Source organism: Triturus cristatus, chromosome 2_1 (genome assembly GCF_964204655.1).
Source record: "Triturus cristatus chromosome 2_1, aTriCri1.1, whole genome shotgun sequence".
Taxonomy (NCBI): Eukaryota; Metazoa; Chordata; class Amphibia; order Caudata; family Salamandridae; genus Triturus; species Triturus cristatus.
Window position 1 is genome coordinate 463,488,347 of NC_140581.1, and position 15,779 is coordinate 463,504,125.

At 46.1% G+C, this 15,779-nt stretch overlaps 1 protein-coding gene across 4 annotated transcripts in view; it reads right to left on the reverse strand.

Moving 5' to 3' along the window:
• The window catches only part of IQGAP2 (IQ motif containing GTPase activating protein 2), a 1,048,054-nt gene that overhangs the window by 367,684 nt on the left and 664,591 nt on the right, over positions 1 to 15,779 (reverse strand). For all 4 annotated transcript variants that reach the window (XM_085632282.1, XM_085632281.1, XM_085632284.1 and 1 more), the window contains one exon: positions 5,495 to 5,655. In XM_085632282.1, the coding sequence (XP_085488408.1) occupies positions 5,495 to 5,655 (161 nt within the window). The remainder of the gene's footprint in view (positions 1 to 5,494; positions 5,656 to 15,779) is intronic.

The following is a 15,779-nucleotide window of genomic DNA, read 5'->3' on the forward strand; positions in this document are numbered from 1 at the left end:
CTTTCAAGAAACGACCAACAACAGGGGACTTGAAAAGAGAAGGCTGATCTGGAAGCCTAAAAAAGGTGGGAATGGCTGAGAGATAGCCCTTGATAGTGCCCACGGCAGAGCCCTGCTGGGCCAGAGAAAGGAGGAACAGAAGAACTTCTGAAAGAGGGGCAGAAAGGGGATCCACAGCTTTCGCTGTGCACCATGCCACAAATGTATTCCACCTGCAGGCGTATACTGTTTTAGTGGAGGGACGCCTGGCTGCCAAAATAACATCACAGACTTCGCCGCTCAATCGCCACATATGGAGGTGGAGGCAGGTTCAGGTGAAGGACCGTCCCCTGCTGCTGCGACAGAAGATCCTCCCGAAGAGGCAGTCGGATCGGAGGACAGATTGCTAGACTGAGTAGCTCGGGATACCATACTCTTCTTGCCCAATCCAGAGCCACAAGAATGACTTGGGCCCGGTCGCGTCTGATCTTCTTCAGCACTCTAGGCAGAAGTGGTATAGGCGGAAAGGCGTACAACAGACCGCAACTCAGCTCGCAACGAAAAGCGTCTCCGATTCCAACGCGCAGAATTGATGACATTGCGCATTCTCTTCGGTGGCGAATAGATCTAACCAAGGCTCTCCCCACTGCAGAAATAGACCTTGCACCACGTCCGAGACCGCCATCCGTGAGCCAACATGCATCTGCGGCTGAGTTCGTCTGTTCTGGCGTTCAGGGAGCCTGCCAGGTGTTGAACCACCAGAGACATGCCCGATGTTCCAGCCATGTCCAGAGGTGCAGAGGCTCCTGACATAGGGCCCACGACCCCACCCCACCCTGTTTGTTGCAATACCACATGGTGGTGGTGTTGTCTTTGAACACTTTCAGAGCAAGTCGGATTGCTCGCAGCTCCAGAAGGTTGATATGGAGCCGGGATTCCACCGGAGACCAGAGGCCCCTGATCTCTGCCTCTCCCATGTGGCCACCCCATCCCAGGAGGGACGCATCCGTCACCACTGTGAACTCCGGTTGGGGAAGGGAGATGGATCTGCCATTGACCCAATCGCGATTCGTGAACCACCACTGCAAGTGATGTGCAGTGCCCTCCAAGAGCTGGACGTGATCGGACAGGTTGCCCTGATGCTGTGCCCACTGAAACTTCAGGTCCCACTGCGGAGCACGCATATGCCATCTGGCATGTTGCACTAGCAGGATGCAGGAGGCCAGCAGGCCCAGGAGCCGGAGGGTCATCCTGACTGAAACCCGGGATAGAGGCTGAAAGATCGGAATCATAACCTGAATATCCCGGATCCGCTGTTCGGGAGGATAGACCCGAAACTGCACCGAATCCAGAACCGCTCCGATGAATTGGAGCTTCTGAGAGGGAGTCAGGTGCGACTTCGGCACATTGATGGAAAACCTCAGCAAATACAGGAGGTTGGCTGTAGTCTGGAGGTGGGAGACGACCCTTTGGGGCGAGCCCGCCTTCAACAGCCAGTCGTCTAGATAGGGGAAGACTGAGACCCCCGATCTGCGCAGATGAGCTGCAACCACTGCCATCACTTTCGTGAACACCCGAGGGGTGCTGGTGAGGCCAAAGGGGAGCACGGTAAACTGAAAGTGCTCGTGGCCTACCATGAACCGCAGTCAACGCCGATGGGCCTGCAGGACGGGAACATGAAAATAGGCGTACTGCGAGTCCAACGCTACCATCCAGTCCCCTGGATCGAGAGCAGACAAGACCTGAGCCAAAGTCAACATCTTGAACTTCTCCTTCCGGAGGAAGTGGTTGACGTTCTGGAGGTCCAAGATGGGACGCAGACCTCCTTTGTCCTTCTTGGGGACCAGAAAGTAGTGGGAATAACAACCACTCCCTACTTCTGGTCAAGGAATGCACTCGATGGCCCCCTTGGCCAAGAGGGCCGTGACTTCCTGCTGGAGAAGTGCCAAGTGTTCACCCGACATGCGGTGGTACTGAAGTGGCATGGCTGGAGGGGTGGACTGAAAGGGAAGGGAGTAACCCTTGCGTATGATCTGCAACACCCACTTGTCCGACGTGATAGCGGATCCTGCCACCTACTGGCGTTGGGTGCCCCCCAAAGTTCGGATTAGGAAGGTTTGCAGGTAGAAGCAGCGGGGGCAGAGGTGGACTGACCCCCACGCTGATTCCCAGACCCACCCCTGCGGAAACCGCGTCCGTGGCAACGCTGAGGCTGGGTCTGCACAGGCTTGCTGAAGGAACGTGCCTGGGCGCCCCTTCCGTGGCCACGAAAGCAACAAAAACTAGGAGTGGCTGGGCTTTTCGTGGAAGGACCCAAGGACTTGGCCATTGCCTGCGAGTCCTTAAAACGCCCCAGCGCAGTGTCGGCTTTATCGCCAAACAGGCGAGTGCCATCAAAGGGCATGTCCAGGAGTAAGCTTTGGATATCTGACGAGAACCCGGTAGATCTCAACCAGGCATGGCGACGAAGTGTCACAGTCGTAGCAATTGCTCTACCTAGTGAGTCCGTGGTGTCCAAACCACACCGAATGGCGAACTTAGCCGCATCTTTACCCTCGGCAACAGCTTGGGACATCACAGCTTGGGTCTCTTCAGGACACTGAGGCAACAACCGTGCAACTGTATCCCACACCACGTGGGAATAGCGGCCCAAGAGGCAGGCGGTGTTCACCGACCGCAGCCCTAAGCTGGCCGAAGAGAACAACCGCTTGCCGAATTGCTCCAGCTTCTTAGAGTCCTTATCCGGAGGAGCCGTGGGAAAGGTACTCTGGGACGTCGAAGCTTGGATGACCAGGCTCTTGGGAGTAGGATGAGAGGTCAGAAACGCAGGGTCACCCGGCACCGGGCGATGACGCCGGGTGACGTTCTTATCCACAGGAGCCCCTGTGGCTGGCTGCGACAAGTGCCCAGTAAGACGTCAGTGAGGGAGTCATTAAATGGCAGCAGGGGCTCCGACGAAGTGGACGTCGTCTGGAGCACCTCAGTGAGTAGATTAGTTTTTAGGGCCACCATAGGGAGATCAAGGTTGAGGGCCTCAGCTGCCCGACGGAGCACCACCGTGTAAGAAGCGCCCTCCTCCATGGCAGGCGGAGGAAAGGCAAACCCCGGGTCAGAGGAGACATCAAGGCCACCGGCCGCCCAGTCCTGCTCAGAGTCACACTGACGGGCAAGAGGGTCCATGGACCCCTCCCAGTCGTCCTCCACCTCCCCGTATGTGATACAGACTGCGGCGGCAGGGACCGGGGAAGGAACACACGGCGCCGGGAACGGCGCTGGACGGGGTCGAAGCAGCAACGTGTCCCAATGCGGATCCCAGGTAGGAAATAAAGTGTCCCGGAAGCTGGGCAGGGGCAGAACAAATGGCATCCACTGCAGCGCCAGAGGTGGAGCCGAGGGTGGCGCTGGGGCCGGAGCCGGCAGTGTGGGACCTTGCGGCGCCGTGGCCAGAGCCAGTGGCGCAGGATCCTGCGGTGCCGGGGCCAGAGCCGCAGACGGCCCGACAGGATCCTGACACGGGACCGCAGGACCCAAGGGCGCACTGGCGGGAGCCCGAGGCCTAAACAGGCGGTCCATGGTAGCAAGAAATTCTTGCACCTGTGCGGGAGTTACTGATGTACCCGGGTAAGGTGCGTAGGCCACGGGACTCCCGGGCTCCGAAGGAGCCGCAGGGGCAGAACCCCTGTCCCCCTCGTCCGCATCCAGGGACCGACGGGTGAATATGGGTTTTTGGGTGTCATGGGTATTTTTAGGGTTTAGGGTGGGTATGGGTTTTTGGGTGGCAAAGGTAATTTTAAGGGTTAGGGTGGGCAAGGATTTTTGGGTGGCAACTGTATTTTTAGGGATTAGGGTGGATATGGGTCTTGGGGTGGCAAGAGTATTTTTACGGTTTAGGGTAGGTATGAGATTTTGGGTGGCCAGTGTCATTTTACGGTTTAGTGTGGATAGGGTTTTTTGGGTGGCAAGGGTAATTTTAGGGTGAGTATGCATTTTTGGGTGGCAAGGGTAATTTTAGGTATAAGGGTGGGTGTGGATTTTTAGGTGACAAGGGCATTTTTAGGGTTGAGAGTGGATATGGGCTTCTAGGTGGCAAAGCTAATTTTAGAGTTTAGGGTGGCTGTGGGTTTTTGGGTGGCAAGGGTATTTTTAAGGTGTAGGGTGATTATTGATTTTTAAATGGCAAGGGTATGATTTTTTGGGTAGCCAGGGTAATTTTAGGGTTTAGGATGGTTAGGGGTTTCTAGAGGGCAAGGATAATTTTAGGGTTAAGGGTGGGAATGCATTTTTGGGTTGCAAGGGTAATTTTAGAGTTTAGGGTGGGAGTGGGTTTTTGGGTGGCAAGGGTAATTTAAGGGTGGCAAGTGAGTAAGCATGTGTGTATATATACAAACACACACACACATAGGGGTTATACTTACCTGTTACAATTTTACCACGCATATGCCCTTACCATACATGCATTTACAATCAAACTTTTCGTTGTAGAGGCACATGTGGTAAAGGCATATTTGTGTTAATGACTTGTGTAGTAAGGATGCACACATTGTAAAGACAATGTGAAAAAGGCGTGTGTGGTAATGGCATGCATGAATGTTCCATTATACAACCATCTCCTAGTCTCCAATTTGCCTAAAATATTCTTTTAGTAATTTGTGTTGCCAAAAGTTAATTTGCACACATTCACCCAAGTTTCAAATTTCTGGTTGTGGTCTTGCTTGACCGCGGCAGCTCCAGGTACTGGAGACAAATGGTGCATTGCATTATTCCTTGATCTATCTGCAGCTTTCAGTCCAATTTATCACAACTTTCTCTTATGCGCTTTGTGCATTAGAAGGGCCAGAGAAGGCATAGCACTGAAAAGGTTCAAAACCTACCAGACTAACAGGACACTATGCATTGGAGTAGGTGATTTTAGCTCCCTCGTACGTTCCATTTGGAGTGTCACGAGAATCTGTCCTAGCCCCCCTATTATTCAACTTGTATGCTGATTTTCTGGTGTCATATTCTACATTCCGTTTATAGACTTACGCTAGTGCATGAATGATCTGCCGTGGTACTTCAACACTGATGGCACAGATTACACTAGTACACTTGCCAAAAGTGCTTCCGTCATCGAGATCCTTGATGAATCGTAACCTTTATCCAGCTGCCTAAACTTGAACTTTCAGGGACAGACACATGGAATCGTAATGCTATTAAAGTATCTTCGATAACAAGGTAATTTATGTTGTTTTTCTCTGACCGCAGAATCAGATTGGAGGTAGGCAGTCATTAACCTACATGGATTTTTAGGTCTGGCTTAACAGTGCAACTGTCGCCTGACCTTTTAACCTACACCACTATTATTTTACACTTCATTGTTTCGACACAAATGCATTTCTATTCCCATGGTATTTACTTGTAATGCTTCACATTAGCATAAAACATTCCTTTGAAGCCAAACCTTTTGCCATTGCCAATGCTTGTTTTGTTTTTAGAATGTCTGGCTAGCGCAGAGGCGGAGCTCTTGGTCACTTACCGCGGGAGGTTGTCTTCGTCCAGGTTGTTGAGGCCCATTGAGGAGCTGCAGAGATGAGTCTGCACCAGATCAAGGTCATCGCCTGCCAAGGCCTCATTAAGCAGGGCAACCGTAGACAGCATTTCCACAGCGATGAATAATTCTTCCTGAGCCAGGAAATTCTGCAGAAACAGGGCATGTGTTATGTATAATTCATATGACAAACAAAACAATTTAATTAGCACTACAAAACAATGTTTTATTACATCTTGTGTAAAACGTCCTCCAGTGACTCAGTTGTTCCATGCAAAACAGTGAAAGAACACTCAAGTGAGGTAAAAGTATTTTCACCCTTTTATATAATGTTGGTTTGGAATAAAGTGCATTTGCTACAGGTACCAATTCCAAATCCAACTGAAATACACCAATTCAGGAAGAGTAGGGGAACTACGGCCAGATGAAAGGTTTAGCAGGTACTTAACAAAACAAACATTGGCATAGCCAACAGGTTTGGCCGTGGCCTGCCATTTTTTAAGAATATAAGTATCAGAAATTAAAACTGTAAAGTAATAAGAAGTGAAATGTAGTGGCATGCATATGTTTGCAAAACGTAAAAAGGGTTCCATTGAAAAAAGAAACTAAAGAACATTAGATTAAAGCAGAGGTCAGCCTACTAGATGGTCATGTAAATGTTCAAGAGGCAAAATTGTCATCATTCACAGTGAAGACGGCCAACAGCTAAAGTGGTCTGACCCACAGGCCTATGCTGTATGCTGTGGTGGGCAGAAGCAAGATGTGACCAATGAAGAGGACAGACCAAAAGCCCCTCTCTGTACAAATATAAATTTTTATCAATTATTTTGGGGAGAAAATTGAGCCTGGTGAGACAACTAAATCTAACTCCAAACCAGACCTAAAAAGGAAAGCACACTTAAAAAGAGGATACCCTTAATGATAATAATTTGTGTGTTTTTTTTTAGCACTTTATATAACACTAATGCAGTTTCTAATTGTTATAAAAGCATGTTACTATTACCTAATTTAATATTATACCCGTTTTCCTGACCTTGGAAAGATGAAGACTGCAATGGTCATGACAAGATTTGAACTTGTGACCTGCAGATCACAGCAAGTCAGCTTTGAGCTTTCATCTCATTCAGCCGTCCAGCTAATTTACACTGTTTTGGAAGCTATGAGGATGCTATAGGCCACTTCCTTCAGGCACATGTCACTCAAAACCACACACAACCACAATTAGGAGCAGACAATTGTTGGTCAGATGTAAAGTTTGAAGTCGAGTAAGATCAGGAATAACTCGGATATAAGCCGGGAAACATTTGAACTGAGTGGGAAATCTTAAAGGTTAGATTGCTGGCCATTATTCTAAGAGCCACACTCCAGGAGCATGCATTTCCCTGGGTTTTCGGTAAAAGTGTCAGAAAAGTCAAGGCCTGAAAAACAAATGAGCCAAAAATGCTGAAAACTGATAAATATTACTTAATAGTTTTTCTGTGAAATTTGTTACATTTTATGAGCCCTCTGCAGTCAAAATATAATAAAATGAAGCATGGATGTTATCGGGCACATTTGTTCAGACAGCCAAAAAGAGAACAGTATATCTGAAAGCTCGTATAAGATGTTTAAAATATTCCCATCAAGATTGTCCCTAACTTTCATTCTTGAACAATGAAAACTCGCGCCATTTTGTCCTATTTCACTCTCTATGCCCGGCCGTACAGACAGCCACTGCAGAGAGGGGAGAGGAGGGCTCTGATGGGATTCCTTCCTGGGGCACGATGAGGTACTCCAGAAAGCAATAGGAATTGGAGTCAATGACAAATGGGAGAACAAAGCCCCAGGTTGGACTGTTCAGAGCACTGTCCACATTACAGTAAGTTACCCGTATTTAAAATGAGTGTAGCAATGGTTAAGGTAAGAGATAGGGAAGGATGACTGATGGGACATTGGAGTCAACTTATTTCTTTACAATACTGCCAAAAAAGAGAATTTGGGGCCCAAAATAACAATTAAAAATCCTGGATGAACCTTATAGCAAACTTACATGTTACAACAGGTGAATACCACATTTATGGAACTACATTTTGATGACTCCTTGTAAGCCCATGTTTATAGCCAATATAATACTACAAACAACATTTAGTCGAGCATGAAAATAACATAGCTTCAAGGAAGCAAAAGGTTTTGTAAATGGACTGTCTCGTCTAGGAAAGTCTAGGAATTTAGGACTATCAAAATGTTCAGGTATGCTATCGATAATAAAAAGAGGTACACTGTAGAAGAAGAAACGCAACGGGGATAGTGAGATGCAAAGTAAAAGCTACAAAGCTGATACACTGAGACTCCAAAAGATAATTCTGTTGCTAATACCTGATGCGGAACTGTTTCCAGATAATGAAAACTTAGCATAATGCCCCCCTCACAAGAATGCTGCATGTGACCAGTCTTTTTGTAAGCTAATAACTAATTACATTTGTGCTAGTCTCCTGCCAGAACAGATAGGAATAGAGCGACCTTGTTTCTTTTTCATCATAAAACAGTTTGCTTTTCCAATTTGACTCTTGGAAGCTCACTCCTCAGCAACGAAGAAGTTGGAAAGCCAATGTTACTGTCTCAGAGACTGATTAATACAGGCTGGTGAGAAGTTCCTTAGCTATAGCAAAATCTCCTGCTGAACTCAGTAGCTCCTAAAAAAATCTAATGCACATACTGAGCAGTTATCTAATTACAGACGAGTCTACAACCAGGCATTTCTTGCCAGGCTTTGGAATCAGAAGGCATGAACCATCACCGGTTGAATCTGAGAAGCCACTGCTGGCTGGCAAATAGTTGTCACCCCCCACATAAGGCACTAAGCAGACTTCTGATTATCCATGAAAAGCTGGCTCTGCTTGGTAAGCACAGAAAGCTGCAGGAATCCATCTCTGCATGCCCTGATAATAGTGGGTTGAGATACAAATGAGCAACACAGAGAAAGTCTTTCCCATCAGAGGGACAAAATCCGGTAATATTGAGAAGGCACTCATCTACCCAGAGGGACATCATCTGTGGCTGGTAATGAAATCAGTATTGTGACCTTCCTTTTCAATATTCTTCTGTACCCATGGTTTATTTATCAAACATGAAAAGTTCGTATTTGGCCAGGAAGGTTGTGGATTTAAAGAAACTAGCATGTATTTGGGCTCAAAATAGCTGTATTTCTGAAAAATATATAAAACTTAATATTCGAGTATTAGTACTACAGGAGCCATTTTGCAGATGTTGGTATTCTGACACCAAAGGGAACTTACTGCTGGCACACGTTTCTACTTTATTGGCAGGCATTTCTTAACTATATTGATTACAAAAATTGTATTACCATAACTACTGCTGCCTGAACTAAGAAATTGTAAGATGTATGTAACTGGTTTGCTTTCTGATCAATTAAAATATCTGTACATTGAGTGATCGCGCTGGTCAATAAATCTGCAATATTCGTCTAAGCTGACTGTTTAAGGCATGTCATTGTGAGATTGGATTTTCCACCCTACTCCTTTCAAGTAAATGTTCATTCATAAATACATGATTGATGGTCTATTATGTATGTATTAGGTATTTATAAAGCGCACCCTCATCTCCAACGGGATATCCTGGCCGTTAGACCTGACACCATTGGTGTGGATTTACCCTGCATTTTTGGCTTTGCCTACTGTGCGCTGGACATCATTTTGCTGATCAGATGTTTTGGGCACTTTGCCACTGCTGTTTGGCACCTAAGTGCAAGTGCTCCCTTTGTAAATTGTTATGGTTTGGTGTTTCCATAATTGGCTTATTGGATTTACTGGTAAGTCCCTAGTACAGTGCACTGTGTGTGCCCAGGGCCTCTAAATCAAATGCTGCCACTGATTGTGCCACCCACATGATCAGCCTGTAAATGTTACTCAGACCTGTCACTGCAGTTTGCTACTACCATGTCGACTTGGCAAGTACACCCACTTGCCAGGCCCTAACCTTCCCTTTTCTTACATGTTAGTCACCCCTAACGTAGGCCCAAGGTTCCCCTGTGGGCAGGGTGCAATGTATGTGAAAGGTGTGACATGCCCTGATGTGTGTGGCATGGCCTGATAGTGAATTACTGCCAATTTCGTTTTTCACTATTGTCCCTATAGGATAGAATGGGGAGTTTGCTTATAACATTTTATAAGCATGACTGCCCATGGGAACAAGATGGGAAAATAAATTTTGATATGCCTGAACTCAGAATGTTAAGATGCATCTTTTAGTGAGGGTGATTTTTACATTCTGGGTTTGAAAATACAACTTTTAGAAGGTAGGTATTTTCTTGTTTAACCATCCAGTGCGCCTCTGCTAGGTTGTATATTGACTGTCTGGCTTTGGAGTGACAGGGGCTGGGGATGTGCATTCTGTTCAGACAGCCATTTAGGCGGGTTAGGTGTGTCCTGCCTTTCCAAGGTGACTCAGGGCTGGGCTGAATAGACCTTGGCTGCATTTAGAGTAGAGGGGGATTTCTTACACACCTGAATGGACCTGGTCTGCCAAGGACAATGCTGTCTCCACCTCTTGCCAGGAAGCTGCACCATAGAAGACAGAACTGGTTTTGGCTGGGCAAAGAGCTTCTCTGCCACAGAGGATAAAGAGCTTTACTGTATAAAAAGAGGGTCCCAGACCCCAGCCTTTTAGATCACTTCTGGAAATCAAGAGGAACCTTTGCCAAGGAGAAGAGCTGGAGAAACTGAGGAGGAATACTGCCCCTGTGCTGCTTGCTGTCTGGGGTTGGCCTGAAGTGGCTACTTTCTGCCAAGGAAAGGAGAATAACTTTGCTGTTTGATGTGTCCCCTGCTAAAGGAAGATCTCCATGGTCTTGAAATAGAGCTTGCCTCCTGTGCTGAAGTCTCAAGCACACAAAGACTTCACCCCCAGTCCCCCTGAACTCCTTTGCTGGGAGTTCTGTGCAGCTGAGAGGTGTCTGCCAGTGTTCTGGGCCTTTGGAAGTTGTTTTGGGACTGGAAACTGCAAGAACTGTGAAAATCGACACATTGCCTGTTTCCGATGCATCGCAGCGGTGCAAGAGAATATTTCCAACGCATCGCCGCGGAAGAATAGACACAGTGCCTGCTCGCGGCTGAAGTGTCTGCCGTGCGATGAATCCTGTGCACCGATCTCTGACGTCCGAGATCACCGCACCGATTCTGACGCAGGCCCGGTTGGATAAGAACCGACGCATCGCACCGGATTATCATGCGACGCCTTGAAGCGTCAAGTCTGTCGCATCGTTTGGGGTGCAGTAAGAAACCGATGCATCACCTCCCCACGCAGTAAGAAACTGGCGTATCACCTCCTCTCCGGTAAGGAACTGATGCATCACCTTCCCCGGGGCAAGGAACTGATGCATCACCTTCCCTGAGTGTAAGGAACCAACGCATCCTCCTCCCTGCGACCCTTTTTTGCTTTCATTTTTCGATGCATTCAAGGTACTTTGTGTAAAAGTGTTGCATCTCACATTTTCTTGGAACTGAACTGTTTCTACCATTTAAGAACCAGATTTTTAGTACTGTATAGTGGATTTTTGTCATTTGGTCTTGTTTTGGTTTAGATAAAGATTACTTATTTTTCTAAACTGGTGTGGTGTCCATTTGTAGTGTTTTCACTGTATTACTGTATGTGTTCGCAAATGCTTTACACACTGCCTCTGAGAGAAGCCGGTCTGCTCGTGCCAAGCTACCAAGGGGGTGAGCAGGGGTTATTTTAGAAGTGTATCCCCCTTACCCGGACTAAAAGCAAGGGTCTCTATTTGGACAAAGGTACCTACCTCTGCCAACTAGAGACCCCCATTTCTAACACTGGCGCTAGACCATACTTTGCTGGTAAAGTGAATATAGCCAGGTCTTTAGTTTTCTCCGAAACACTAATAAATCTGGCACTGTGCATAAATTCTGGGGAAGATTGTTTCAGTGGGTTGCTGCCAAAAAGTTAGAAGTGCAGCCACCCATTTTGGGTAGAAAGTTTTTCTTAATCCTTTAACAAGGTATTAAAGCTTAAGTGGCTGATCGAAGGTTTAGAGTAGGCTTATAAAAAGTGACTATTCTGTAAAATTGCTGGACACTTATTATAGAGTTCTCTGTGCGTATCACACATTAGCTTAAAGATTGCTCTTTTTTTTCAAACTGGGAGCCAGTGCAGCCGATTAAGACAAGCTGAGCCAGAGCTCTTGTTCAATTTGTTGCAGAGAAATTTTGCTGCCGCATTCTGAATAGTCTGGAGCCGTGTGAACAAATACTCTGCCATGCCCACATACAGCACATTTCCATAGTCCAGCCTTCTCATAATCAATGTGGACCCTGGCCTCACCTTCCCCATCATCTACTCCACCATTTCTACAGACAGTTCCACAAACACACCACAGTTGGAAGTAGCTTACGGGTGTGGTCTGAAAATCTCAAATTGTTCCCCCTCTATTGGAAGTTGATCACCAAATGTCGAATAGATGTTCATATCTTGTTGTCAAAAAATTCTGCCAGCTCCTCACTAAAGGAAACTGAGGCTTTAGCTGTCTGCTCCATGGCCATTGGCAGCGCTAACTCCTTAACTAACCTAAACAGTTCTCTATATGAACTACTGCTTTCTTCAAGTCTTTACAAAATATTGTCTCTTACCTAGTCTTAATTGTTTATAATAATTTTTCAAACTATTTTTATAGAACATTCTGTCCTCTGTTCCGTCGCCACTTTGATGTAAGGGTTTTTCAATTTCGTTTTATAGCCTTCAACTCACTTGTATACCACTTTTCTGATAATCTATTTACCAAATTGTTCTTCTTAATTGGAGCCCAAACATCGAGAAATAAGGATACCGCCTTTGCAAGCTCTGTGGCTGCTGTTTCTGCAGAGCATTTCTCTGCAATCACTGGGGGATTGAAGTTGTCAGAAAAAAGAATCAGGTTAACTCCATTGTCTCTTATCGTAAGACAAGGGGGCTGAGTAATAGTTCTTTCACCCAATAAGGAAAAAGAAAATTTCACAATAAAGCAGTCTGACCATGTGGTGAGCTCTACTGTGTGGATTATTACTGAATTCACGTTAGAAAAAAAGTAGGTCTAGTGTAAGCCCTGCCTCATGGGTTGGACCCACTAACTGCAGAACCTTCATCTTACTTCTCAACAATCGGCTCAAAATATCCAGTTGGGTCCTCAAAATGTAAATTAAAATCCCCTAAAAAGGAGGAAATGTTTAGATTTTATGACAAGTTTGGACAGTTTATCAGTCAACCTTGCTGCAAACTGTGGATTGTATTCAGGAGGTCTATAAAATTACTGTAGTGTTCACAATCACAGTTACCTCCCAGAGTGTCGTTTACAAACACATAAAAAAATTTAAGGAAGTTGATTGTAGATGAGAGGAAAGATGCTGTATACATTTTACAAAATGCTAGGCAATGGTGAAATTGCACACCTACAACTTTGAACTTCCAGAAATTCTGAAAGCTCTCTAGGCAATTTTAGAGGAAAACTGTTCTGATAAAAACTAATTTTTAGGTCTTTCCTAGCGTTGCAGCGCGCATGTGCTGCTAGCGTGGCGAGACATACTGGGGTAAAATTATTTTAGGAGAGGGACTTGTAATCCCGCCCATGCTTTCTATTGGGCAATGTCAATATGTATTTAAAACCCTGTGTTCTCATTGCTCTGAAGGGTTTTTGGTTACCGCCCTGTGGCTTTTTTGTACGCGCCCTTGGGACACCGAGTCTACAGCGTCTTTCAGTTTTATGGTTGTTCTGTTATCTGAGGAGGCGTGCTAAACTAAGGTTTAGGCAGAGTTCACCAAGGCATCTGCTTTCCAGGCCATCACGTGCGTCTTCTCTTTCCCTCCCCTCCCTCCTCCAGCCCCAATCCACTCTCTGCTGTTCCTCCCCTGCGCACCGACAACAGCGCGTTTAAAATCCCAGGACAAGGAGCAGAGAGAGCGTTGGCTCCTTTATATGGGAGGAGGTAAGCGGGGAGTAATGCAGCTCTCTTTGCTCCAACAATGCTCGCAGGACCCCTCCATTGCACACAATCTATCAATGCACTAAAAGCATGAATGGGGTAATGTTACTCCTTTCTACACAGTGGAGGCCTTGAGAATAAAGATACATACTGGGTGATGGTTTAATGAGTAGGGCGCCTGCCTGCTGAATATACTATACTGTTCTGTCACTAATATAGGCAGTCCGTAAACACTGGAATGCATATATTGCTGATAAGATAGCTCATTGAGTTGCGCGCCTGCTGAGGTGCCATTATACTTCTCTACATAGCAGTGATTCCAGCATACGAATTACTACTTGTTAATAGCTCCTTGAGTTTTCTGTTTAGTTGCTGACGAGGATGTTGTAAATCACTGGCTAGTGGCCCCGAATAAGGATGCCTAATTAGATGATAATAGCTCTATGGGCTGCACGAGGCGCTAGATGTGCATCAGCTCCGGTAATAACATGCATATTTGTGAAAGCAGGCCTCTGGGCGCTATCAATAGGTTAGAAGGTATTTATTGTTACCCAATGCAGTGGTACACATCTTATCACCCTCAGAAGGATGGACGGCTGATTGAACCTGCCAGGGTTTGAACCTGAGACGGCGAGGTCTAAAACATTTTCCGGAAGTGGCTGCATTCAGCCAATGAACTACCAGACCTGGCTACATATGGGGCATTAAGAACATGATGTCACACAGACTTAACGACAGCGCACAATAGCGTAGATCTGTGTGCAGCACGTGGCGCTAAATGTGCATAAGCTCGGGTAATAACGTTGCCATGAATGATAATTTCAACTTTAGCGGCCCTGCTTAATGACTGGCTGTACTTCAGGAATATGCCCAACATGTCTAAAAACTCTCAAATAAGAGTATAACTCGTCCGTGCCTACCAAAAATAAAATGAAGTTCCTGGGCAAATCACTTAACCCTCCGTGTCTACCAAAAATTAAATGAAGATGTCGTTCTTCAGTTTAGCAATACAGAACTGCAAAAAAAATACAAGTTGCATCAAAAATAGTGAATTGCTGCAGAGTTAAGATTTATTTCTATTCTCAGACTGAGGACGAAAATAGAGAGCCTGATACGGACCTGTCTCGGCTCCTGCTTTTAACAACTGCCGGTGTTGAGCACCGGCAGGACCCGGCCCCTTTAAAGCCCTGCGTGATACGCTGTTGTTAAAGGTGTGTTTTAACTAAAGCGCCACAATGCAGCCTGCATCACGGGGAGGACAGGGGTATTCTGGCAGACTGTGGGGTTGTGCATCGGGGGATTTTTGCCATAAATGATAATTTCAACTTTAGCGGCCCTGCTTAATGACTGGCTGTACTTCAGGAATATGCACAACACGTTTAAAAACGCTCAAATAAGAGTATAACCGTATCGGCTCCGAGGCCCAAAAGCTTTGTGGGCTGGAGAGCAAAACACACAGCAACTATAACACAGAATCGCCTCAGCCCAGAGATGTTAGCACACAAAAACCGTAGGAAAAATAAAAAACAGCCAGCTCGTGTCCTGTATGGCAGGGGGCATAAACACAGGCGTGCTTGTGCACAGGGGCTTTCTAAAAACGAGTTGTGTGGCTCATAATTCGGTTTTCAATAAAAGGACCCCCCACCCCGAGCTTGTGGCATAATGGCTACAGCTGCCAAATTTGGAGCTCATGAAGCAGGTTTCAGTTTTAGCGTGGGCTTCATATCCTGTATTTCTGGGCAAATCACTTAATCCTCCGTGCCTACCTAAAATTAAATGAAGTTTCTGGGCAAATTTCTTAATCCTCCGTGCCTACAAAAAATGTAATGAAGATGTCGTTGTTGGTGCTTATGTAAAGCAGTTCCAGTTTAGCAATACAAAACTGCATCAGAAATAGTGAACTGCTGCAGAGTTAAGATTTTTTTTCTATTCTCAGACTGAGGACGAAAATGGAGAGCCCGATACGGACCTGTCTCAGCTCCTGCTTTTAACAACTGCCGGTGGTGAGTCCCGGCAGGACCCGGCCCACTTAAAGCCGTGCGTGATATAATGTTTTTAGAAGTGTGTTTTACGTACAGCACCACAATGCAGCCTGCATCACGGGGAGGACAGGGGTATTCCGGCAGACTGTGGGGTGTCATCTCCAGTCTAATGGTGCATAATTGACAATATATACCATACACTTTTTAGAAAAAAAATATATATAAAAAACAATATCATTTACAATGCTAAAAGCTTTAAACAATGTCCCTGCGAGACCTATTGCATTGTAAATGCTTGTTCTACAATGTTTTTAGATTTCAGAAAAG